The sequence below is a fragment of the Girardinichthys multiradiatus genome, chromosome X (genome assembly GCF_021462225.1).
Source record: "Girardinichthys multiradiatus isolate DD_20200921_A chromosome X, DD_fGirMul_XY1, whole genome shotgun sequence".
NCBI lineage: Eukaryota > Metazoa > Chordata > Actinopteri > Cyprinodontiformes > Goodeidae > Girardinichthys > Girardinichthys multiradiatus.
Window position 1 is genome coordinate 39082760 of NC_061817.1, and position 26441 is coordinate 39109200.

At 45.5% G+C, this 26441-nt stretch overlaps 3 protein-coding genes across 4 annotated transcripts in view; 1 reads left to right on the forward strand and 2 right to left on the reverse strand.

Moving 5' to 3' along the window:
• Positions 1-1170: 1170 nt before the first annotated feature.
• On the forward strand, positions 1171-7660 carry LOC124862687 (keratin, type I cytoskeletal 13-like). Its single transcript, XM_047356744.1, has 8 exons — positions 1171-1788; positions 2263-2345; positions 3618-3774; positions 5144-5305; positions 5385-5510; positions 5848-5922; positions 6216-6361; positions 7346-7660. The coding sequence occupies exons 1-8, from the start codon at positions 1234-1236 to the stop codon at positions 7431-7433; spliced, it is 1392 nt and encodes a 463-aa protein (XP_047212700.1). The 5' UTR covers positions 1171-1233; the 3' UTR covers positions 7434-7660.
• A 2364-nt stretch (positions 7661-10024) lies between these two features.
• On the reverse strand, positions 10025-16245 carry LOC124862686 (zinc finger protein 1 homolog). Of its 2 annotated transcripts, XM_047356743.1 has the most exons (4): positions 15990-16245; positions 12647-13354; positions 10895-12055; positions 10025-10636 (listed from the first exon to the last, which is right to left on the reverse strand). In XM_047356743.1, the coding sequence occupies exons 2-3, from the start codon at positions 13112-13114 to the stop codon at positions 10925-10927; spliced, it is 1599 nt and encodes a 532-aa protein (XP_047212699.1). In that variant the 5' UTR covers positions 13115-13354; positions 15990-16245; the 3' UTR covers positions 10025-10636; positions 10895-10924. The 2 variants fall into 2 exon arrangements, with proteins under 2 accessions (XP_047212699.1, XP_047212698.1); XM_047356742.1 differs by having other exon boundaries at positions 10025-12055.
• Positions 16246-20542: 4297 nt separating this feature from the next.
• LOC124863185 overlaps positions 20543-26441 on the reverse strand; it is a 14164-nt gene continuing 8265 nt past the window's right edge. Inside the window, exons 3-5 of the mRNA XM_047357452.1 lie at positions 26013-26363; positions 24992-25203; positions 20543-24901 (exon numbers count right to left, since the gene is read on the reverse strand). Of these exons, the coding sequence (XP_047213408.1) occupies positions 24653-24901; positions 24992-25203; positions 26013-26363 (812 nt within the window). The 3' untranslated portion in view covers positions 20543-24652. The remainder of the gene's footprint in view (positions 24902-24991; positions 25204-26012; positions 26364-26441) is intronic.

Here is a 26441-nt window from a genome sequence, read left to right on the forward strand (position 1 = left end):
TCAAATATTTCACTCTATGTGGAACAAATCAATAGAATAGAATGAGCTTCATTTTATGAAATGGGGACAGAAATATTGAACTTTTTCATGATATTTAATTTGTTTTAGATGTAGCTGTAATGTTATGAACACAGACAATTTCGTAGTTCATGTTTGGGGCTCTTATTGTGAAGGCTTTCTCAGTTTATCTGCTGTGTTTACACAAACCCAGGCAGGTCCAAACAGCTTCGTTCTTAATGTTTTGGCAGCTATTGTGAGTAGAAGCTCTCGACTACAAGCCTGAACGGGGGGTCACACGACTCCGCTTAGAAGGCAGATCCTGAACAGATGGGAAATCACTCAGGTTTGTTCTGGTTCCTGTCTCTGAACCATCCATGTCTAGCTCATCAAGGTGTGGAAGTTCTGAGGTGGTGGACAGAACAGCCCACCATCAATCATGTTTGGACTGCCAACACCTTTAACTGGTTGTGTCAATCAAACCATTCAGGAGGCCTTTCTGCAGAGTGACAATGAGCATTATCCTGCTAGAAGAGGCTTCCCAACATCATCCAAACTGAACACGCCTGCTTCCCATCATGCATCCTGGTGCTCAGTCTTCTCCAGGGAAATGCTCACAGGCTGACTCGAGGTCAGTACAGCCAACCTGAGCGGTCTGCAGCTACAACAAACTAAGAGGTTCTGTGGATTTTTATGATCTTATATCAGGACCAGTTTAAGCTCCAGCAGTTCCTCTGTTGCACCAGAACAGCATGGGTCAGACTTCGCATGATCCTTGGCCATGAATGACTGTCTCCGGTTCTTGAACCTGGTTTGGTCTTGACCCATGCAGAACTGTGGCAGTGGGGACTATCATAGTCTGGTTCTGGTTAAAGTGGGTTAGAACATGATGCAACATCTGCTTCTGTTCCTCTGCCTGATGTTTTCCACATATAAGGAGACTGCTCTCCACCTCTTAATGGTCATAATGTTCTGGCTGTATAAAACTAAAGCCTGCTCCAAATCCAAAGTTGAAGAGCTTTAAATCATCTGCAGACTGAAACAGTCTGTTCCAGTGGACTCATCTGTGGGTTCCACATTCCTCTGTGGGTGTTGGTCTTTGCTCCGCCCCCTCACCTGCAGATCAACCCACCAGGAGGTCTTTAAAGGCAGCCATCTGATCCTTCTCTCCTCACTTCTCTCCTCTCCTGCTCCTGAGAAGACAGACCGACAGGCACCTACTCCTCATCCTTAATCATGGCAACCATGGTGTACTCATCCTCCTCTTCACGGAGCTCCATGGGCGGGGGCCTGGGTCAGGGTTCCTTTGGGTCCAGCAGAGGCCTGAGCTCATACAGTGTGGCCGGAGGAGCAGGAGGTGGCAGTATTAGGGTCTCCCAGGCCAGCCGGGCCTTCTCCGCTGGTGGTGGCGGTGCAGGGTTCGGCTACGGCGGAGGAGCAGGTGGGGGTTCAGGTTTTGGTGGGGGTTCAGGTTTTGGTGGGGGTGCGGGTTTTGGTGGGGGTGCAGGTTTTGGTGGGGGTGCAGGTTTTGGTGGGGGTGCAGGGATGGGTGGGGGTGCAGGGTTCGGAGGAGGTTTTGGTGGTAATGATGAGAGCGTCATTGGCAACGAGAAGTTCACCATGCAGAACCTCAACGACCGCCTGGCTACCTACCTGTCCAAGGTGGGGGCATTGGAAAAGGCCAACGCTGCACTGGAAATAAAGATCAGGGAGTTTGTAGAGTCCAAGGCCAGCCCAACCAGTAGAGACTACAGCGCCTTCTATGCCACCATTGCAGAACTCCAGGGCAAGGTGAGCTTATATGGAGGGACCCTTCAGTCCTGGTGGGGCTCTTTGTTCATTCATAGTTCTGTAATTCAGCTTAAGACACCTATGGAAGACCCAGGATGCTGAAACTACAGCTTATGAGTGTTTTAGCACTAACTGACTTTTTATATAGGAGCTGAAAGATGTTAAAGCTTGCAATAATCTGCTTAAAAGAAATCTGAAACCTTTTAAGTGTTTTTAAACTAAATGCAAACACAGAAACGTTTTATCAGGATGAGACAGGATTTTAGTGGCAGCAGCTCCTGTCTTCCATATAAAATGATTTTCAGTGATTTGAGGCTGGGAGACGTGACCCAGGGCTCCCAGCGATTGGTGCAGAGCTCTCAGGTAAACCACACCTGGGTATTTTTTGGGCGTGGCAGTGTTACCTGAATCTGTTACAGACTTCTGACATTTAGATCCCAGTACTGCTACTAATAATAACTTCATTACTTTCAGATCCAGGACGCCCTCATCGCCAAAGGCTCCGTGATGCTGAACATCGACAACGCCAGACTCGCTCAGGACGACTTTAGGATGAAGTCAGTAACTCATCTTTAGTTTTCCAGATTTTTCTCTCACCCATCCTCTCTGTGGTTTTTCTACTGCTGTCCATATTTGGTTCCTTTGCGGTTGTTTCTGTCCCTTCAGACAGTGATGCAAACTAATTCCTGATGAGTAAAAACACACCTTCCCTGTAGTATCAGTGATGCAACATTTTATCAGCAGCTGAGGTACGCCTCCTCCTGGTGGCAGTTCCTCATTACACACAAAGCAGTGGAAGACAACATCTTTAAACGGACCACCCAAAACCAGTCACAGAACCTAAAAGTCCATTGGACCTGCTTTAGCTTTGATTACTGCATGCATCCACTCTGGCACAGTTTCATTAAGTTTATCCAAACTCACATTTATTTCCATCCAGAGTTGCATTAATTTTAAAGGAAGATCTAGTGGGGATGATGGGAGAGTTGGACCGCCGACGCTCAGTTGGGTGAAGGTCTGGACTCTGGTGTCCAATCCATGAAAATGATGTCCTGTGCTCCTTTAACCATATTCTGAGCCCAATGAATCCTGGCAGTGTCAGCTTGGAATATGGCCAACCCATCAGGGAAGCAGAAATTCACTGATGGAATAGCCTGGTCCTTCAGTATCTTCAGGTAGGACCTGATTCTTTGGACTATAGTGCTCACACCCCAGACCTGACGAAATGCAGCGCCCCTTTAGTTCCCTTCACACTGTTGGTGTGGAAATGGTCTTCGCATCACTGTAGAATTTAGTTGTGAGTTCTGCTGCCGTATTTTTCCGATCTGATTTCAAATGTTAAAGTGATCAATGATCATGATGAACACATTTTAGCCTCACAGATTATCCTTTTAGTTTCAGTTTCTTTGGTTTCTCCCAGTAATTGGGCCCTGTGTGTTTTGGCATAGTTGTTTAATGAGAAGCTACTCAATGTATCAGTTTGGGTTAAATAACGTGTTGCCTCCTGAAACATGATCATCCTACTGTAACGGTCCAATAGGAGTCCAATCTGTCTGCTTTTTTTAATCCAGGTGCTGATCTGGTTTTTAGGCAGTCAGTTTAGAAATTATGTTTATAAAATACAGAACAAATCATGAACATTTTACATTTCTACATGATATAACAAGGTTAAAGACATTTTGTTTGTTTCAGATTCTTCCAGTAACATGTTTTTCCCTCTTGATAATTTAAGATGTTTTGGTATTTTTTAAAGTATGAGAAAATCATTTCTGCATTTGAAGTCATGCCTCATTGGTTCCTCACCTGATGTTCTGTGGGCTTCTGCGCAGGTATGAGAACGAGCTGTCGATGCGCCAGTCGGTGGAGGCCGATATCGCCGGGCTGAAGATGCTGCTTGGAGAAATAGGCGTGGCCAAGGGTGACCTGACCATGCAGATTGAAAGCCTAAAGGATGAGCTGGCATCCATGAAGAGAAACCACGAGGAGGTAAATGTATCTTCATTGAAAGCTGATGGTGGTTTTACTCATTCCTCCAGCAAAAAATAAACACTCAAATAACATCCTAGATCTGAATGAATGAAATATTCTCTTTGAATACTTTGTTCTGTATAAAGTTAAATGTTCTGACAACAAAATCACACAAAAATCATCAATGGAAATAAAATTTATTAACCAAAGGAGGCCTGGATTTGGAGTCACACACAAAATTAAAGTAGAAAAACACACTAGAGGCTGATCCAACTTTGATATAATGTCCTTAAAACAAGTCAAAATGAGGCTCAGTATTGTGTGTGACCTCCACGTGTCTGTATGACCTCCCTACAACATCTGGACATGCTCCTGATGAGACGGTGGATGGTCTCCTGAGGGATCTCCTCCCAGACCTGGCCCTCCAAAGAAATGTCACCCCACACCATTACTGACCCACTACCAAACCAGTCATGCTGAAGGATGCTGCAGGCAGCAGATCTCTCTCCACGGTGTCTCCAGACTCTGTCATGTCTGTCACATGTGCTCAGTGTGAACCTGCTTTCATCTGTGAAGACCACAGGGCGCCAGTGGTGAATTTGTCAATCCTGGTGTTCTCTGGCAAGCGTCCTGCACGGTGTTGGGCTGTGAGCACAACCCCCATTTGTGGACGTCGGGCCCTCATACCATCCTCATGGAGTCGGTTTCTAACCGTTTGTGCAGACACATGCACATTTGTGGCCTGCTGGAGGTCATTTTGCAGGGTTCTGGCAGTGCTCCTCCTGTTCCTCCTTGCATAAAGGTGGAGGTAGCGGTCCTGCTGCTGGGTTGTTGCCCTCCTACGGCCTCCTCCACGTCTCCTGGTGTACTGGCCTGTCTCCTGGTAGCGCCTCCAGGTTCTGGACACTACGCTGACAGACACAGCAAACCTTCTTGCCACAGCTCACATTGATGTACCATCCTGGATGAGCTGCACTACCTGAGCCACTTGTGTGGGTTGTAGAGTCCGTCTCATGCTACCACGAGTGTGAAAGCACCACCAACATTCAAAAGTGACCAAAACATCAGCCAGAAAGCATCGGTACTGAGAAGTGGTCTGTGGTCCCCACCTGCAGAACCACTCCTTTATTGAGTGTCTTGATAATCACCAAAGATTTCCTCCTGTTGTCTTTTTCATTTGAACAACAAGATGTGAAATTAATTGTTAATCAGTGTTGCTTCCTAAGTGGACAGTTTGATTTCACAGAAGTTTGATTTACTTGGAGTTATATTGTGTTGTTTAAGTCTTCACTTTATTTTTTTCAGCAGTATATCTGCAGAAATGACATCAAGCCTTAGATCCACAAAGTGTCACGGTTAAATAATTCTGGGGTTTGAACTCTTGCAGGACCTGGTCTCTATGCGCACAGAAGTGGGCGGTCAGGTGAACGTGGAGGTTGATGCTGCTCCTCAGGTGGATCTCACAAAGGTCATGGAGGAGATCAGAGAAGACTACGAAGCTGTCGCTGTCAAAAACCACAAAGAGCTTGAAGGCTGGTTCCAGTCCAAGGTACAAAACGAACTACATGCAACATAAAACCAGCAGACCCTCTTTTACTGATGCTCTTACTGTTGTCTTCTCCTTTCAGTCAGAGACTCTCACCCAGGAGGTTGCAAGCACAGAGATGACACTGCAGACGTCAACCACAGAGGTGAAGGAGGTGAAGAGTCAGCTTCAGGCCCTGGAGATTGAGCTCCAGTCTCAGCTCAGCATGGTGAGAGCTCAATAAACTGTTCTGTTTGAATATCAGGTGGTCCAGACAGACAATGGATCCAGAAAAATTAAGGAAAGCTGCTGTAAGATTACCAGATATTATTGTAGAATATATACTGCATAAGATGCTCATACAGCTCTGAGGAACTACATTACTAATGAGTTAGATGGTGAAGAGTTAATTATTTGAGAGGCATTTTGTAGGACCCATAGGTGGTGCAGTTAGATTAGTCAGTGGCATGAATGTGCCTCAGTTTACATCTCTTTACAGCAAACCCGGAACAGACTATTCGCCCGGTGTTCACTCCCTGATGTCTGATTATATCACCTCATTGCAGAAAGCGTCTCTGGCAGCCTCCCTCGCTGACGTTCAGAACCGCTACGCCATGAAGCTGAATGGCTACCAGATGCAGGTAAGCTGGGATCTCACAGCGACCTCTAAAGTGCTTTGGCTGGGCGTGGTGCTGATGGTGTAGGGGTTCAGCGCGCGATCATATACAGAGGCTACAGTCCTCGAGGCGGCCGTCCCGGGTTCGAGTCCCGGACCCGGTGACATTGCCGAATGGCTCCCCCTCTCTCTACCCCTCTTTCCTGTCTGCCTACTGTCAAAAAATAAAATAAAAATGGCCACTAGTGCTGAAAAAATATCTTTAAAGTGCTTCGGCTGATATGAACTGCAGCGCTCAGCCTGAGGTTACCTGTGCAGGTGACGTCTCTGGAGGATCAGCTGGTACAGCTGAGGGCCGACCTGGAGCGACAGGGACAGGAGTACCAGATGCTGCTGGACATCAAGACCAGGCTGGAATTGGAGATTGCAGAATACAGACGACTGCTGGATGGAGAAGCATCTGGGTAAGAATGGGTTTACTCTAAACAACTCAAACTCAGAGGGAAACACTAGCAGTAAAGCTTGGTGTTCAAAATTATGCAAAGTTTTATTTTACAATAATTTTAGTATGTGCACCACCTCCACTGCCACCTGAAAGAGGACCACCAGTCAGTTTCTTCAGAAGTAGAAACATCTCAACAAAAAGTTCATTTTTCTAAATATATTTCCAGGAATGTAAACCTTAAAAAAAAAATAAACATTTCTGATCTTTTACATTTTCTAGAACACTAACTTGGAGGTCGATGGTTTGCAGTGTTCTGATAGTGGTCATTATTGTCTGCAGAGGTTTTGGCAGTTCTGTAGAGATGATGATGGTTCACAGGTGTTTCGGTGGAGATGACGAAGGATTGTAGGTGTTTTGCAGGAGATGACGACAGTCAGCAATCAGTTGTCCTGGTAACGGGTCCGCAGACATTTCCGCAGAAACTGTTCAGATGTTTTTGAAGATATTCTACTGAGGTTTGGCTGTATCAGTAAGGAGAGACGTTTGGTGTCCGGATAAAGACTATAATGGGTTATGGGTCTCTTTGGTGGAGATAAGCAGGTGACCTGGTTTAGTAGAAATGCCAACGATGAGACTGAGGAAAAGTGGAACCTTGCAGACATGAAGGTCATAAATCTGATTTATGAAGACTGTGATAATCTATTAAAGTCTTAGTTCTCCAAATGAACCACTGGTGATACCTGGGGTACCTTCAGTGGTACCAACTGTTTACCAATGAGAGAAGACTATTTCAGTATCTACTGATGTTCGATTCAAAGGGTTAGAGGAAAAAAGAAATGCCCTGAAGATAACTTTTAGAATCCAGCAGCAGAAACCAAAGCTGACAGCTGGGAACCGACCCGCTGGGAATGGCTTTATTAAATCATTTTTGGATTCTGAACGTTTAAATATATGAAAAATATATAGAATAACAGAGACTTGCCAATTTCCCTTTTTTTTGCAGGCTTTCTTCCACCTCTTCTTTCACCTCTTCTTCCTCAATCACAGTAACCAAAACTCCGATCATCAAAATGGTTGAGGAGATCAGTTAGGATCAATCAAACGGCTGTCTGACTGGGGCGGAGTCAAATCTCAACCTATCACCTTCCTGCTTGCTGAAACCAGAACCACTTCCTCCTGATGAGGAGCAGTCATCTCATCTTCCTCCTTTTACACCCATTTCCTGCTGTGGCTCAGTTAACGATGGTGGATCTGAGTGGAAACTTTAATCAGGTGTTTCTCCTTCTGTCTTCAACAAATTAAACTGAACTGAACACCACATGAAGCGTCCGTCTCTTTCCTTCTAATCTCACGAAAACTGAATGAATATCAGAAATCAGTTTGATAAAACATTATTGATTTCACATTTACAGGTCCTTCTCAAAATATTAGCATATTGTGATAAAGTTCATTATTTTCCATAATGTCATGATGAAAATTTAACATTCATATATTTTAGATTCATTGCACACTAACTGAAATATTTCAGGTCTTTTATTGTCTTAATACGGATGATTTTGGCATACAGCTCATGAAAACCCAAAATTCCTATCTCACAAAATTAGCATATGATTAAAAGGGTCTCTAAACGAGCTATGAACCTAATCATCTGAATCAACGAGTTAACTCTAAACACCTGCAAAAGATTCCTGAGGCCTTTAAAACTCCCAGCCTGGTTCATCACTCAAAACCCCAATCATGGGTAAGACTGCCGACCTGACTGCTGTCCAGAAGGCCACTATTGACACCCTCAAGCAAGAGGGTAAGACACAGAAAGACATTTCTGAACGAATAGGCTGTTCCCAGAGTGCTGTATCAAGGCACCTCAGTGGGAAGTCTGTGGGAAGGAAAAAGTGTGGCAGAAAACGCTGCACAACGAGAAGAGGTGACCGGACCCTGAGGAAGATTGTGGAGAAGGGCCGATTCCAGACCGTGGGGGACCTGCGGAAGCAGTGGACTGAGTCTGGAGTAGAAACATCCAGAGCCACCGTGCACAGGCGTGTGCAGGAAATGGGCTACAGGTGTCGCATTCCCCAGGTCAAGCCACTTTTGAACCAGAAACAGCAGCAGAAGCGCCTGACCTGGGCTACAGAGAAGCAGCACTGGACTGTTGCTCAGTGGTCCAAAGTACTTTTTTGGATGAAAGCAAATTCTGCATGTCATTCGGAAATCAAGGTGCCAGAGTCTGGAGGAAGACTGGGGAGAAGGAAATGCCAAAATGCCAGAAGTCCAGTGTCAAGTACCCACAGTCAGTGATGGTCTGGGGTGCCGTGTCAGCTGCTGGTGTTGGTCCACTGTGTTTTATCAAGGGCAGGGTCAATGCAGCTAGCTATCAGGAGATTTTGGACCACTTCATGCGTCCATCTGCTGAAAAGCTTCATGGAGATGAAGATTTCATTTTTCAGCACGACCTGGCACCTGCTCACAGTGCCAAAACCACTGGTAAATGGTTTACTGACCATGGTATCACTGTGCTCAATTGGCCTGCCAACTCTCCTGACCTGAACCCCATAGAGAATCTGTGGGATATTGTGAAGAGAACGTTGAGAGACTCAAGACCCAACACTCTGGATGAGCTAAAGGCCGCTATCGAAGCATCCTGGGCCTCCATAAGACCTCAGCAGTGCCACAGGCTGATTGCCTCCATGCCACGCCGCATTGAAGCAGTCATTTCTGCCAAAGGATTCCCGACCAAGTATTGAGTGCATAACTGTACATGATTATTTGAAGGTTGACGTTTTTTGTATTAAAAACACTTTTCTTTTATTGGTCGGATGAAATATGCTAATTTTGTGAGATAGGAATTTTGGGTTTTCATGAGCTGTATGCCAAAATCATCCGCATTAAGACAATAAAAGACCTGAAATGTTTCAGTTAGTGTGCAATGAATCTAAAATATATGAATGTTAAATTTTCATCATGACATTATGGAAAATAATTAACTTTATCACAATATGCTAATATTTTGAGAAGGACCTGTACTTTTTCACAGCACTCCACGTGGGTAGTTGCTCTCCAGGCAAATCTTTCAGTCATGTCGACCTTTTTTTTTTTTTTTTATTACCTGGACCAAAACAAAACAAAAACTAATTTTAAAAATAGTTTTTACCAACTGAGCTGTGATATCTTACTTTATCTTTTTATTGTGGGAAATTAATTTTAATCTAAAACATAAAAAGGATTTAGCTTTATTCAAAGAATCCAGTTTATAAATTCTTTTGGGCTTGACTGAGAAAAACAATTGTAATTTATTCTCTGCAATACGACCAGGATTTGGGTCGGTCTTTCTTGCTGTTTTCAAACAAGTTTTCATTACAAGCAGATTTAAGTGCAGCAAAGTCTGCTTTTCAACAGAAGAGGTTCTGGTCCCTCTCAAACTAAAGTCAATTTAAAGGTCTGGTTATTAAAAGAGGAACATTTTGTTTTGGACTGAACTTTCTGTTGTAAGAATTTAAATTTTAAATTTGTTAAAAATAAAGTCTTCCTCTGCATCAACCAGCTGCGCTGGGGGCCACGTGTGGATCATTCTTTGATTGCGGTCCCAGGACGACCTTTGACCCTCTTGCTTTAAACATACTGAGGTTCATGTTGATCATCAGGCTGTTTTACCTGGAGGTTCATAGAAAACAAGAGGAGCCAGAGATCAAGATGTAACATTAGTTCCTTTAATATCGTCTCCATTACAAGATGTTGCATCACTTTCTCTTTTTGTTACATTTGTTGGAACAACAAAACCCATTAAAGATTTGTACACAGTGAGAGATCTCCATGGTGGGTGAGGAGTAGAGGGGATGTTGGGATGCTTGTGCTGAGTTTGGTCCTTAAGAGCCCAACGTTCCTGTTGGGCTCATGTGGAAAAATAATCTGGAATGCTACGGAGCAAAAAGGAACCCCGCCTGATTATCGTCAGCAACGAGACGCCGGCCGCGTCCCTATCGGTCAATACTCGTCAATAAGAAGGAGAAAACTGAGGCATATTGCCTCAGAGGTCCAACTGCCGCAAGCAGAAAGCCCTCTGAGGTAAGTGCTTTAAACAGAAAGGACCTGAAGTTAATAACCAGAACCCACCGGAACCAGGAGCAGCAGAACCTTTTCCTTCTGCAGATGTTAACCCAAACCTTTGAGGCTTCAAACAGGAAGTGATTCTGCGTAAACAGAGCCAAGATGTTAAATCCCTGCAGATCCATGAGATCTGCTCTCGGGGTCCCGGTCCGGTCAGGTCGGTCCGGTGCTGCTGGTCTGATTCAGTAAAAAACTGTAAATATAAAAAAACCATGAAACATTTGTGCTTGTGTTTCATAAGTACTCCAAAAATATGGACCGGTCCTGCAGAACCAGTCCAGTTCCCCACCTCTCCCCCAACACGCACACACACACACACACACAGTCTTGCATAAGTCTGTCCGTTCACTCTGCTCACAGATAAAATGTAAAAGAGCACAAAAGGTATGAAAATGTAAGAAAAGTCATAAAGAAAACTTTATATAGCGCTCGTATAAAAGAGGAATAATACTTTGTTTCTCCGGAGGTTAAAGGGTCGGCTTTAGCTGCTGTCGCTGCTCACGGCGCTGCTGCCGCCATCGCTGCTGGTGCTCGCCGTGTCCGCCCGCTCTCGTTTGTGGATCTGCTCGTGTGCTTTGAGGTGGCCCGACTGGCTGAAAGTCTTGCCACATTGGGGGCAGGCGTACGGCCGCTCGCCGGTGTGGATCTGCTGGTGCGCCTTCAGGTGGCCGAGGCGACCGAAGCTCTTCCCGCACTGCGTGCAGCCGAACGGCCGCTCGCCCGTGTGGATCTTCTCGTGGGTTTTTAAGACGCCAGAGTTGCTGAAAGTCTTTCCACACTGCGAGCAGGCGAAGGGCTTCTCGCCGGTGTGGATCTGGACGTGGTTGCGGTAGCTGGTCTCCTTGGTGAAGCTTTTGCCGCAGTGCTGGCAGCAGTACGGCCGCTCGCCCGTGTGGCTCAGCTGGTGTGCTTTCAGCTCCTTGGATTGGCCGAAGCTCTTGCTGCAGGCGGTGCAGATGAAGGGGCGCTCGCCGGTGTGCAGGCGCTGGTGCGAGCGCAGGTCGTCCGCCTTGGTGAAGCCTTTGGGGCAGTGAGCACATACGTAGGGCTTTTGGCCCGTGTGGATCAGCTGGTGGCGTTTGAGGTTTCCGGCCTGGCCGAAGCTCTTGCCGCACTGCGAGCAGGTGTAGGGCCGCTCGCCGGTGTGGATGCGCTGGTGGGTTTTCAGGTTTCCCAGCGTGCTGAAGTTCTTTCCACACTGTGTGCAGGAGAACGGTTTCTCCCCCTGCATGTTCCTGGGTTTCCTCACTGTAGGACTCTGGGTTTTGGTCGTGATGACCAGACCCACCCCTCCTCCGCCCTGGCTGGCCCGCCCCATGCCATCTCCAGGAGTCTTTCCGTCCTGAGCGGGCTGCAGCTCATACAGTGTGCCATCTCCGAACTCAGGGTCCAGTTTGCCCATCCCGTCCAGGAGCAGAGAATCGGGCCGCAGCTTGTTGAGCTCAGTGCGGAGCTCGGCCATGTGGATGGACTCCAGGCCATTGTGATGCAGGTGGGCAGACATGGCGTTGGACTCGGAGTACTCGGACTTTAGGGAGCCCAGCTCGGTGCTGTAGTAACAGTGGAGGTCCACGGTGTGGTCCGACTTGATGTACTCCAGAGTGTCTGTAACCTGAAACAAGAGGAGAAAAACCTTCTTCAACATGTTTGGTTAAATCTGGTATTCAGAGACCAGCTGATGAACTGGACCTGAAACTGACCTGAACCATGAGTTCTCTAAAGTGATAGTTCTGATCCAAATTCTGACACTGAGCTCAGCCTGAAACATTAACGAAAAGAGAGTGTCTGATCACTGCTTCCCTTCCAGAACAAATAACATAATCTGAGCTTTCAGTGATCCAGGATGTTCTGATGAGGATCATCAGCTCTGCTCTTCCTTCTCAAGATTTAACTTTACTTTCTTAATGATCCTAAAACCTGGCTCAGATTGTCCACCAGAACCACACCAGGTCTCTTACAGCAGGATCCACAGCGATAAACAGGAGTTAAACTAATCTGATCCCAATGGGAGAGATTTCCTGGAAATTCTGTTTGCTCCGAACCTTTTCACTCTGGTTCTGTCTGGTTGGTCTTCAGCTCAAACTGAGAAGGCCTGAAAGAACCTTCTGCTTTCTAAACCTTCTCCTAAGTGAAACGGTGTTTGATGATCTGATCCGGGACAGAACGGACCTACAGACCACTTCTGGTGCAGAGCGTCGAGTACCTGGGAGATGTAGTCGAACACAGAGCAGGGCTCGTAGTGTGACTTGTAGTCCAGCTCCGACATGTCGCTGTGGTGAAACAGGCCCAGCGGGTGGTTGCCAAGGTGACCATGATGCTCGGATTTGATGTAGTCAAGGCCGCTGATCTCCATCTTGATCTGGTCATGGCCCAGTTCGGCGGTGGACAACGGCTGAATCTCGGACAAGTCGACGGTCCGGATGGGATCCAGGTCCCCATCCTCCGGCTCGCTCTTCACGCACGGCAGCATCACCAGCGGCTCCGCGATCTCCGCAGCCAACGAGCTGAGCGTGGGCGTCGGGCAGTCCGAGGAGAGGAGGGCCAAGGTGGGAGTCGGGGCCGTGCCGGCAGGTCCGCAGTCCGCGTGCAGGGAGGCGTCCAGAGGCGGGGGAGGGGAACCACACTCCGCCGGCAGGCCGAGGCTCAGACACTCAGCCTCCAAGTCCGTCATGGTGAGGGGTGGAGCCAATCCTCCTCACCGCGCTCTGTACCTACACCTGAAGAATCGCTGAGGGTAAGAAGCCACGCCTCTTTTTCTTCTTCGCCTCCTCCTCCTCCTCCACGCCCCACGGTTGCTGGAGGGTCTGGTCCTGATCCGAGGGCTGTGGGGTGTAGAGGCTCCCTGAGAGGAATCCAAAGACGATGAGGAGAAGGTCCGAGACCTCAGTGCCGTCACCTAACTGGAACCAGCCTGCAGAGAGAGCACCACAGAGGTGAGAGAGGTTCTACAGGCAGCTGGGAGCATTAGAACATTCAGAGAGGTGGATCCAGGAGAACCTGGATCTTTAGGGAATAGTTCTCTTGGTTCCCACGCTGACTGACCAGCGTATTAACGTTGGTGCTGCTACTATTGTTGTTGTTGTTTCTTTGCTATTTATATATTTTATTTTGATTTATCTGGAGGGACTGGAGTCCGGTTCAGGGTGAACTGCTGGAAGTAGGCACCAGGCTCCCAGCCACCCTGCAAGGATGAGCAGATATAGATTATTATTTATAGGTGTTTTATGAATGATTTCATACTTAACAGATTATCATTATTGGTAGTAGCGGGAGGCTTTATTTAACTAGATTGATTTATTTATTATACTACAGTTAATTCATGGTTATTGTTCATTAAAACCTTCAGCTATGAACCAGTCTGCAGTGTTTATTATATTCCAGCTCAGAAAGCAGTTCAGGTGTGGCGTTTACTGACTGCAGGAGAACAGACTGAACTTCTTCCTGGACTTCCTGCTGCAGACTGTGTCCCAGTAGAACCTGCAGCAGGATGCTGAGAGCGGTCCAGGTTACTTCATTCCTTTATACTGTGTCTCAGGATGTTTGTGGAAACAAAATGAAGTCTCTGTGGTCTCTCCAGGAATAAAATGGAAAACAAACTAAATATGTGGCTGCAGCAGCTTTTCCATCTCAAAACTCCAACTGGTTCCAGACTCAGATTTTTTATTAGTTTTTGTTCTGTTTACATATTTGCCTACTAGAAAAGGTTCATATGAACTTGTAGTAGTTATTGCAAGAACAATAAAAAGGAACCTAAAAACCATATTATATTATATATAATCGTTATCTCAGCACCGTGTAAAGTCAGAGCCCAAACTGACAAATTCTGCTTTACAGATTAAAATGCACCACTATTCAATTAAGCTACTTCAGCAAACGAGTTAATTACAGCGTATTTTCAAGTATTTTGATGTTAATTTAGATCCTGTTAGAAGATTTAGGTTGATATCGATAACCAACATTAATATTGCAACCAGTATTTGTGTCTCTCTGTCTCCCCGACGCCCTCACTAGTACAGATTTGAGGTTTTAGTGACTGAGATGCTCCAGCTCACAGAGAGGGATGAGGACATCATGATGATGGAAAAGGAGGAGAACGTTGTTTCATTGCAACCGATGTAGTTGCTCAACATCACAATTTTAGGTTTTTCTGATATAGTGCAGTCCTAATGGCTTCACTATTAATATGCTGCATATGAAAAACTAAAGAGTTTATAAAAACAACAATAAAGTAAAGTCTTCTCTGTGCTACCTGAGGTTGATTGTGTGAAACTAGGTTCAAATTAAAACCAGAAAACTTCCTGCATGTTTCCCAGCTGGTCTAACCTGACACTGACAGCTTCACATCATGTAAATAAAAGTTTATGGAAATACTATTAATTATAAACTCAGCTGGGTTCACAATGAGAAATAAATGTGTTTCTAGTCGACACAAAACTGTCCATAAGTAGTCCAGATTAACAGTTCTTGAGGTTTTGTGGAGGTCTGTCAGGGTTCTTCTTTGGACTTTGGCTGCTTTCTACTCGGTTTAAGTCCAGTCTGAAGAAAACCTGGCTTAAACCAGCTGGTCAGCTGAAAGATGGAGCAGGTCCCAGACCCTTCCTGACCCTGATCATGACCTAGAGAGATTTTTAGGCCTGACATTTCTCCTCCTGTCCAGACGTTTTGGTTCATGTTGGAAGGATCCGTGAACTAAACGGCTACCTGGATCAGTGGTGTGTTGATGTCTGCAGAAGCTGATGCAAAGAATCTTCTAGTCCGTGTTACAGCTGTGTCTGCTCTCAGAAACAAAGACTGGGACGACTGTGATGGTCAACATCAAACTGGATGTGATAGAAAATAAAAAACTGAATGTGAATTCTACTTTTTCACTTATTCCTAAATCTCCAGCTTTTTATCACTGCGGAAACAAGAGCCTGGAAATATGTTTTTCCATACTCCATTTTCCTCAGTTATCCAGTCCTCAAATCAAACTGCAGTTTTACAGACTGTGCAGGATCCCAGGAAGTGACCCGGGGGCGCTGACCGTTACCAGTGTGCTGTCACACAGCCTCACGCACTGACCCACGCACTGACCCACGCACCGCAGCACTAATCTCCTCCAGGTAACGGTTCTCTCTCCGCCTCCAGCGCACCGCTTTTCCTGTGGGGCAGAAAGGTGCTGCTGTCTACGAAGAGTGTCGCTTTATATCCGCACCAGCCGGGCCGAGTGGTTAGCCTTTAGCAGCTAGCAGCTAGCCAGTGGCCATCTTGTTTACGGAGAACCAGCGGGGCTAGCTGCAGCTAGCATCCTGCAGAAAGTGAGAGTGGGGCGGCCGCGGGGATGAGGCACAGCGGCCTCCTTCAGGCTGCCTGGCCGCTTTCTGTATCTCACAGCCAGCCGGCAGGCAGCAGAAAGCGGCTGACAGCCCGACACAGAGCAACAGAACCGGCGGCGATTCGACCATCGGCCCGGTCGTACGTCAGACCGTTAAACAGGCTCCAAACCGAGCGGAGCTCCGCTGCTCGGAGCCGAGGAAGGGGAAATCCCCGGAGAAGGAGCCTCTTACCTGCGGGTGGTCAGTTTCATGGTCAGCTAGATTGGTCCTGTTCGGTTCGGTTCAGCTTCCCCTCAGCTGTTGCAGCTCAGTCCTCCGGACCCGCCACGTCCACCTCGGCAGAACACCCTCTCCTCCTCCTTCTTCTCCTCCTCCTCCTCCTCCTCCTCTTTCACTGACTAATTCCCCTCCCTCCTTCCTTCATACCTTCCTTTCCTCCCTCCTTCCTCCCTCTCGTGCGCACACATACCCGTTCAGGCGGGTATCTGGGTCACCATGACAACAGCGGCAGTAGGTGGTTACAGCTGTGAGGGCGCGCGCAGAGCGGGTACGCGCAGTCTTCTCGCGCTCTGCCTTTTTTTTGATCCCCATTGTTCCGACTGCACGCGCCGATGTGCTAATTTGAATTAGTGAATGAATGGGGAGCAGCACGCGCCCCGCTGAACCGGGGCAGCAAGAGCACGAGGCAGTTATCTGACGTCAGCACGTCCTAAAATATGTTTGCTTGGTTGTTTTTTTTTTTAAAGTAAATCAAACACATTCTGAGGCTGGATTTGACTTATATTAGTGTTTTAAATATTTAACATATTTTATTCATATTTTATCATATTTATTCAGTCTATTGAAATAACATGCATTAATGTAATTAATTACATTATTTATATTCTCTTACTTTATTCCCATTTCTTATTTATCAATTTCTTGTTAGTTTTCATTTATATTTCCTCATTTATAGTATTAATTCTACTCATATTAATTGAAATAACTGTTATTTCTATTTATCTGCATTCATTTTATTATTTCATATTTCATCTTTTCATTTATTGTAGTTACATTTTATTCAGATTTTTGTATTTTAACAGGTTTTATATTCTCATGAACCCATGTTTTTATCTGTTACTACATTAGATATCAGGAATCCTTAGTATGGCCTGTTTACTTGTTATTATCATTTATTTATGCTGTTTTATATATTATAGCTGTGTCTGTTGTTCCATGAGTTCTTCAGTCTGTAATTATTTTGGTTTATTTGCCTAATGACTCATATTTAATTTACTTTTGCATTTTCTGCAATGTTTGTCTCAATTTTGGACCTCCATCGCGTGCTGTCGGTATAATCAATGTGATCTACTGATTTATTGATAGCTTGAAGAAAGTTGAGTTATGAGTTAACTAGAAGTTTATAAATATATTTAAATTATAAACAGGAAAGTTCAGAATTATCTGTCAGAATATTGTATTTCCAAACAGTAAAAATTAAGTTCTATGGAAGAAGGTTTAGAATAGAAGCAATTTCCACAGAACATTAAACAGCAGAACGTGTTTTAGTTCTTTAACATCTGACTTTAGAGCTACGTTTAACAGCATTGGCGGTGCCTCTGAGCTGAGGGGCCTCTGAGCTGAGGGGCCTCTGAGCTGAGGGGCCTCTGAGCTGAGGGGCCTCTGAGCTGAGGGGCCTCTGAGCTGAGGGGCCTCTGAGCTGAAGGGCCTCTGAGCTGAAGGGCCTCTGAGCTGAGGGGCCTCTGAGCTGAGGGGCCTCTGAGCTGAGGGGCCTCTGAGCTGAGTGGCCTCTGAGCTGAGGGCCTCTGAGTTGAGGGCCTCTGAGCTGAGGGGCCTCTGAGCTGAGGGGCCTCTGAGCTGAGTGGCCTCTGAGCTGAAGGGCCTCTGAGCTGAGGGGCCTCTGAGCTGAGGGGCCTCTGAGCTGAAGGGCCTCTGAGCTGAGGGGCCTCTGAGCTGAAGGGCCTCTGAGCTGAGGGGCCTCTGAGCTGAAGGGCCTCTGAGCTGAGGGGCCTCTGAGCTGAGGGGCCTCTGAGCTGAGGGCCTCTGAGCTGAGGGGCCTCTGAGCTGAGGGGCCTCTGAGCTGAAGGGCCTCTGAGCTGAGGGGCCTCTGAGCTGAGGGGCCTCTGAGCTGAGGGGCCTCTGAGCTGAGGGGCCTCTGAGCTGAGGGGCCTCTGAGCTGAAGGGCCTCTGAGCTGAGGGGCCTCTGAGCTGAGGGGCCTCTGAGCTGAAGGGCCTCTGAGCTGAAGGGCCTCTGAGCTGAGGGGCCTCTGAGCTGAGGGGCCTCTGAGCTGAAGGGCCTCTGAGCTGAGGGGCCTCTGAGCTGAAGGGCCTCTGAGCTGAGGGGCCTCTGAGCTGAGGGGCCTCTGAGCTGAAGGGCCTCTGAGCTGAGGGGCCTCTGAGCTGAGGGGCCTCTGAGCTGAAGGGCCTCTGAGCTGAGGGGCCTCTGAGCTGAGGGGCCTCTGAGCTGAAGGGCCTCTGAGCTGAAGGGCCTCTGAGCTGAGGGGCCTCTGAGCTGAGGGGCCTCTGAGCTGAGGGGCCTCTGAGCTGAAGGGCCTCTGAGCTGAGGGGCCTCTGAGCTGAAGGGCCTCTGAGCTGAGGGGCCTCTGAGCTGAGGGGCCTCTGAGCTGAGGGGCCTCTGAGCTGAGGGGCCTCTGAGCTGAAGGGCCTCTGAGCTGAGGGGCCTCTGAGCTGAGGGGCCTCTGAGCTGAAGGGCCTCTGAGCTGAAGGGCTTCTGAGCTGAGGGGCCTCTGAGCTGAGGGGCCTCTGAGCTGAGGGGCCTCTGAGCTGAAGGGCCTCTGAGCTGAGGGGCCTCTGAGCTGAAGGGCCTCTGAGCTGAGGGGCCTCTGAGCTGAGGGGCCTCTGAGCTGAAGGGCCTCTGAGCTGAGGGGCCTCTGAGCTGAAGGGCTTCTGAGCTGAGGGGCCTCTGAGCTGAAGGGCCTCTGAGCTGAGGGGCCTCTGAGCTGAAGGGCCTCTGAGCTGAGGGGCCTCTGAGCTGAGGGGCCTCTGAGCTGAAGGGCCTCTGAGCTGAGTGGCCTCTGAGCTGAAGGGCCTCTGAGCTGAGGGGCCTCTGAGCTGAAGGGCCTCTGAGCTGAGGGGCCTCTGAGTGTGCTCCATGACCCAAACTAAGGTCTAGTTCATGTTTATTAACTAGAAACCTGTTTCTGATTACAAACCATCTAGGTGTTTGTTACACTGAGCTCAGAAAGCTTCATACTCACCATACTGTGTCTGTAGCTTTACAGATACATCATATTAAAATTATTTTCTAGGTTTTGTTATAAATCATGGTCCAACTGCAGCATATTTACTGTAACATGACAGAAAATAAATGTCCTCCTGCTCAGAGCATGGCTGGATCTCAGAGATTAGGCCGGCAGCATATCTATTAAATGCACAATGATGAATATTAGATGCAATTATGTTTTAGTTCGTGGCTTATATTAATATTTGTAATTTTTATGTTTATCTCCTTGTTTCTTTGTTATAACCTGGCTCTCTGGTTCTGCTCCACAGGTTCTACATGAGCATGTTCATGGTATCCATGGTTTACATTAGTGCTTTGGTCGGTCATTTATTTTTATTTGGATGAATATTTATCTCCATATCTCATCCGAATGACCAGCCCAGAGAAGCAGAAGGTTGTGCTGTAGAAAGTACACCTGAACATTATAGTATCCCTGTCAGAAAGCAATGGGAGGCATGCGAGCAAGGGCCACAATATACAACATCCCAGCAACATATGTCTGCATTCGACAGCGACTAACGTAGAGTCGGGTCTGTTCTCCTCAACCGACAGATTTTTGTGCCATCTCACTCCCAACTAGTACACACTAAGGAGTCATCGATAAAACTTAGTGTCTCTGCACCTCTAAATAAACTGTGCAGCCGTCAAGGAAAATATCTGGGATCGTATGTATTGATGAGGAGGAAGCACCGGCAGTAACCTATAGGGTTTATAATACATCAGGGGGTACCTCCAAAATGAAAAGCTTCAGATGTTCAGTGTAATTGGCTCCCAGTGATCAGCTGAAACTAATGGTTGAGGTGCAGCAACCTCCCACAACCCTGGCAGATTTCACATCATGTTTTCATAATAAAATCCTATAGAAAGTAACACTGATGTTTAAGAGCGGCCCAGCCAGAGTCCCAACCTAAATCTGCAGAGGGAGCTAAAGATTAGGGTGATGGTGTGGAGGCCTTCCAACTTCGAAGATTTGAAGCTTATCACCAAAGCTAATTAATGGAAGAGGCTTCACAGCTATTATGAGCAGGGTTTTACAGCTGGATTGCTAATAAAGATGTTTCATCAGAAATGTTAATAAAAGCAAATTTTTTACATGGTTTTATCCCTGTAGAGATGACGAACATCTACAGGTAAACTCTGCAGATCCTGGAGGTCATTGAAGCAGATGTATCTACACTGCAGTAGCATGGTCTGATCTTCCAGCACGCTGATGCCATCTGAGAGCTGTCCCTGGTAGAGGATGGGATGTGGTCGGATCGTCATAGGAACGTGCTGCTGCTGGCGTATGGATGGATGCTGAAACTAGAGGGATGAACCTTCCTCTAGTGGCACAAAGCAGCTGAAACAGCCTAGAGATAACTTCTTATAGATCCGGTTTTCCAGTCATTCATTTAATCACAAAAACACATTGTCAAATATTTCAAATATCTTATTTCATTTAAACTATTTCAATTATTCAAGATGTTAAAAGATAAATATTTGAATGTGTTGAACATTAAACTAAACCCTAATCACAGAAATAAACCCCATCAGGCTGATGCATGGTTGGGAACATTTATTTAAGTTTTTACATTAAACGTACCCGGTCTCATCGACTAAAACAGGTCAGAAATATTAGAAAGGAAACAAAAACACCCTCACCGTGGCCTTTAACATCACATCATCAGTCAAATAACAGACACAGAGCATGAATTAAACCAAACTGATGACCGGTCTGCATTTTCTCTCCTGATAAAGGCTCCATGTTCTTGATCACTTCCTCACCTATTATCCAACTGAAGAAACTTTGCCGTTTTGATTCATCAGTTAGAAAAAAAGTTACATTTTATAAAAGTATTGCATCAAATCCAAACAAACACAGAGATGAACTTTCTTTGTCAAACAGTTCATCGACATCATACAGGAAGTAGAAACAAGACGTCTGAAGTACAAAAACAATGAGGAAATTCATAAGAATATGAACATCAGTCACGTTTGGCTGCATTAATAAAAACAGTTCAAAAAAAAAAAAAATCAAAACAAAGATATTTAAAAACATCCCTTTCACCCCCACACCTGCATGAAACATTTAGAGGACCGAGAATCATTCCCTGAGGAACCCCAGAGGTTCCCGTACAGGAACCCGTCTAGATCCGCGGTCCTTCTGTTTGTCTGTTACTGCTCAGCTGACCTTTTCGCCGGTGGGTTCAACAGTAACATTTTATTCTCTTCAAATTAAAATGACACAAACGATTTTCACGACAAAAAAAAAAAACCAATGACACGAGCTTCGAGATATATACACGCCAACGGTGTCTGGATGCGTCTCAGATGAGATGATGAACGTGACGTCACGGTGCAGAACCTCCATTAAAAACCTCCAAATGAGAGACGTGCACCTGCTGGAAATGAATTTACTTCAAGTCCAAACAGAAGAGCTGATCCAGCTTTAGTCCGTCCTCGGAAATCTTCAACGTGCATAAAAGACGATGATTCCTTTAGACCGAGAAACTTTAAATCAGATCCAATCAGCTTCATGATTTTATTAAAACTAAATAAATTCTTTATTTATTGCTTTATATTATTACATTGGTTTGATTTAACTAAATTATTTATGTGAAAATGTTTTCAACTGTCACTTTAAACTAAAAAGAATATTTCAAAATAAACATTACATTTTACACGAAGTGTTTAATTATTGTTAATAAAGATTTATTGCAGAAAACTTGAGAAGAATAATCCATCCCTGTTTTTGAACAGATTGCTTCATGTTTTAATTTCCACACGGGTGCATTTCTTTTTCATGGCCCCGGAAACATGACAGCAGGAGCAGTGATTGGTTCAAAAGGTCACATGATCATGACTGCCGTTTGAGGAAACCAGCGAAGCTCCAGGTAACGCTCACCTGTCCGTGGAGCGCAGCAGGTGACAGAGCGGAGGTTCCGGGTTCCTCTCTAAACCCGATCAGAACACAGTGAAATAAAGCTGTCTGGTAAAAGAACCTTTATACAGGTTTTTATTTATTCTCTCATTTTAAGTGATTCTCATGTTTTTGTTTGTTGCTGTTTCCCCAAATTAAAATATTTTAGATTTTAATTTTATGATTTCATTCCTAATATTTCATAAAATCCCTTTGGAAAATTCTGTATATTTAGTCAAAAAAATGTTTGTTCGTAGATCCAAATTTGTTTTAGCAAAATAAGGTATGAGCAAGGCAAGTGCAACTAACATTATTTTAATAAAAAAATGTAGCATTTTATTTAGAAATGATAAAAAATGACATTTCAAATTGTGCCCTCACATGTAAATTTATGGTGCTGCTTTCCTTAATAATATATTATAAAATTTCTTATAATACAAAAAACATTCCTAAATATAAATCTGGCTATTTATGTACTGTAATAATTTTATTAGGCTGTAATTGTTTTTTTTACCCCTACAGTTTTCTTCTAATTAGTTCATAAATTTGACATAATTTGATTTCCATTAATTTTACCATATATTTAAAAATCTGGTCCATTTCATTGAAGAAATCCCTAAAAAGAGCAAATTAAAAAACATAAAAATGTTCCCAAACTCTTCAAAGCGTTTACCAGACAGCTCCAGAGGGAAAATCTGACGCGCACCAAACACAACGAGGCATTTAAAAAACTCCACATCATGGAGTCAAATATCAGCACTGTACATGTGAGGTAATCGGGTCCGTTTGGACACAGAAACACTTTTAAAAAATGAGGTATATGAACACGTGTGGAGGCTGAGAGTGCAAACGAATCGGTCCAGCCCAACACTCGGCGCCGGCAGAAACTTGATGTTAGTGAAGCGAAAACCAGAGACGGGAGAATAAACCAGGGTTTGTAACACGACGGCGCCGCAGATCATCTTCAGCTACAGATGCAAACGTTTCATCACAGGGCGAGGCGTGGGCGGGTTTATGAGGAGAAGATAGAACCATGAGACCAACCCTGTATGTCATTTCCTGCTCTGGAAGCGACAAACCAGCGAGGAGCGAAAACAAACATCCAACTTCTTCCCTGGGACAGAAATATTTACGGATGAATGAGGAATGTTGGTAGCTTTAATTCTCCTGCAGCAGGCCCACATTTGATGCATTTATACATGAAATCTTCATTGTTTTAAAAGATTACACAGATAAACTTAAATCTTCATGATTTTTGTTTACGCCGACATTTTTGTGCCACAGCAAAGGTTTGAATAAAAACCAGAAATATGCAAATGAATGTGAGGCTCAACATCCATTGCTTCCTTTTGTTTTCAGGCCAAAAATCTTTCATTTGTTTCCAAATAATTTAAATAAAAAAGATTTATTTTCTCCTTTTTATTTTAACCATCACATTTTTAGGTCAAATATCATTTTATTCACCAATTTTAATGATTTGATGTTTCTGGCTGCTGAGCCACGTCACTAAAACGTCTAATTTTCAGAACTGAAGCGTTTTGCTTCCTGGGAGCTGAAGGCCGTCATACGGGAGCTCAGCGCTGCCAAACATCACATCCAGTCAAGCCCTCTGAATCCATCTCAGATTATTGAGATTAACGTAACGTCACGTAAATAACGGCTCATTTTAGCTCAAACTCAACTCAGATTTCATGTTTCTCTTCCTGGCAGTAACAAGCTTCCAACTGCAGCTGGACCGGGTCGGGTTTGTCAGTCCGTAGGTCAACGAGTGTAAACATCAAGTATCTGAAGAAAGATGGCCGAGCGAGGAAGAGGAGGATTCAATTAAAAACAAACTTCTGGAGTTCACATTCAGAACGACGACGAAGTTTTCTCCACAGAACCACAGAAACGTAACCCAGGACGGCGAAGAAGAAGATTAGGTTGGAAAAGAAGAAGGAGAAGAAGAAAGAGGAGTCTGGTGGTTGAAACAAAAAGGGCACTTAGAAAACCAGGTTCTGATCCAACATGAGGAACAAAACCAACAGATGGCAGGAAGTGCTCCGAGTGTCTGAGGTCACTTCCTGTTCACCTGGAGGACCACTTTACACAAGGAGCAGAAGAACAGAGCATTTGTCCCGTCTGATGGGACGCCTCTTCATTTGAAGCTTCAGTTTTCTGGGTCCAGTTGGTTCCTGGGTCAGATTCTGATCCGTTCACTGAGAAACTGAACCAGATGACCTGCCCATCAGCAGGTCGTTAAAAAGGTTCTGAATCATGCAGCCCTGAAATTTTCACCACAGCTCTGATATCATGTAGTTGAAAACTCAAGTGGTTCTGGTTCCAGGTGGAAACTGCTCAGAACTGTTTAAGTTTTATTACTTCGTCAGAAAAGAGAAACTCAGATAAAAACGACCGCAGACTACGAGTTCTGTCCTCCCGCGACAGAACTCAAGTAACCAAACGATCAATAGCTGCAGCTCAGTAACTGGTCTTCCTGGGTTCGGACCTCTGGTTCTGCTTCCCTTAATTAATGTCTTCCGTTCTGCTTCAAAACTAAAAGTGTTTAAATTCACGGAAAATTGCCTTCTGTTTGTGAAGAAGAAGGTTTTTTGTTCAAGTGGATCCAGTTTCCACATTAGAACCATTACTCTACGCTGGTTCTGAGGTAAAACAGGCCTTACTGATCCCACTTCCTGCTGCCTTTCAGAATAAAAGCCTCGGTGTTCCGCCTGCTGGATCCTCCTCGGCTGTTGGTCTGGGCCTCCAGCCTTAGGACCGGTTCTCTGGGTGCTGGGTCCGGATGTGGCTGTGGAGGCGGGTATTTGAGGAGAACCTCTTGCCACACTCGGAGCAGCACAGCGGCGACCCAGCGCCGGCTGGCGGAGGCGATGAAGAGGACGTGTCGGCGACGGCAGAATCACCGGTGGCGTGAGTCTGGCGGTGAGCCTTCAGGAGCGACATCCGACTGAACCTCCGACCGCATTCCTCGCATTCGGACCACACCCGCCGCCGCTTCTTCTGCCAAACACAAGAGAGCAGAGCGTCACACGACCAGAACCAGAGAAAAGAACCTGTTCTAAAACCAGCTGAAGGAATCTTCCTCCTCACCTTCCTTCCTTTGTCCCCCTCCTCCCCTTCCTCCTCCTCCTCCTCGTCCTCCTCTCCCCTGATCCGATCGGGCGTGTCCGTGTCTTCCTGCTGGTCGCTGCTGCCGTTGGTCGCCAGGGCGATCAGCGTTTCCTTAGCGTCTTCATCTTCATCCAACAGCTGAGAGGGCAGTGTGAGGAGGCGATGAAGCATGGAGGCAGAGGAGCGACGACCTGAGGTCAAAGTCAGGAGATCAGTAACCAAAACTGATGACATTGGACTGAACCGACCACCATCAGAACCAGTGAGGAGGAAAACTAATCAATTATGCTGCTTCAGTTAGATTTTATCACTTCAGGTGATTAAAAACCAAAAAATAAAGGATGTGACCCATAAATCAGCCTGTTTTACAGCTAGCGCCCACTAGATGGCGATAAGACATAAAACTGCCTTGTTCTGTTAAAATGATGTCATCTGATTGTGACTAGCTTTTCATTGTTTCATTTGTTCGTTAGTTTGTAATTTTATCTCTGAAGTTTTATGATCATTTATTAAATGATAAAAGCATTATCTTAAAAGGAAAGAATCATTTCAACAAAAACTATTTAAACAAAACTGTTTATAATATAGTTTATCATATTTATCTTTTTTTTCATTTCTAAAGATGTTGTGAAATTTTCCTTATTTACTGAAACCTGTTTTTATTACTGATTTTTTAAATAATATAATTTTGTAATTTTGAGTAATTTATATTTCTGTACTACCCTAAATTGTCTGGATGTTTTTAGTATTTTTCTTTATTTTAGTATTTTAGTTTCTTTTAGTTTAGTGGCATGTTTATTTAAATTATATGAATTTAATATTATTATCATTATTATATTTTAGAAATATTCAACTTGCGTGTATTTTTGTGCTGATTTGTGATCAATCAGTAAAACAGTAAATATTCTTCAGTATTTTGGGATTTTTGTGTCAGTAAAATATTTTCATTTAAATTGAACAAGTTTTCAGTTCTTCAGTTTTTATTGTTTATTTTTCTCACCTGAAGGACTAAGAGGAGGTCCAGGCGTGGGCGGGGTGGCGGCGGCAGCGGCGTTTGTCTGACTGTCCGCAGCATCTTCATCATCAGGAGAAAACACCTCCATGTCCTCCAGAGGAGTCCAGCGGGGGTCCTGCTGGGGGGAGGAGGGCGAGGGCTGCAGGATCACTGAGGATGAGGAGACGAGGTCGGTGTGATGTCCCCCTCCTTCACTCGGGCCCTGCCTGTCACCGCAGCTGTCTCCGCCTTCACCTTTCATCGGCCAGACGTCGCTGCACCATTTCTGACCGAAGACCTTGTCCAGGATGGGAACCCAGTCCTGAGAGGCAGGGGGGTGCGGGGGACGCTCCGGGGCTGAGGTGGGTGCACAGCATGAGGAGATGAAGGGGAGAGCAGATCTTTATGAGAATCTTCATGTTCAGGTTTTCTTTT

Bases quoted from the DNA above. Each gene is read 5' to 3' on its own strand.
- LOC124862687 (XM_047356744.1), top strand. From the start codon at position 1,234: ATGGCAACCATGGTGTACTCATCCTCCTCTTCACGGAGCTCCATGGGC. The intron at 2,346-3,617 runs GTCAGTAACTCA...GCTTCTGCGCAG, and splicing joins CAGGACGACTTTAGGATGAA to GTATGAGAACGAGCTGTCGA. The intron at 5,306-5,384 runs GTACAAAACGAA...TTCTCCTTTCAG, and splicing joins AAGGCTGGTTCCAGTCCAAG to TCAGAGACTCTCACCCAGGA.
- LOC124862686 (XM_047356743.1), bottom strand. From the start codon at position 13,114: ATGACGGACTTGGAGGCTGAGTGTCTGAGCCTCGGCCTGCCGGCGGAG. The intron at 12,056-12,646 runs GTACTCGACGCT...CTCTTGTTTCAG, and splicing joins TGTTCGACTACATCTCCCAG to GTTACAGACACTCTGGAGTA.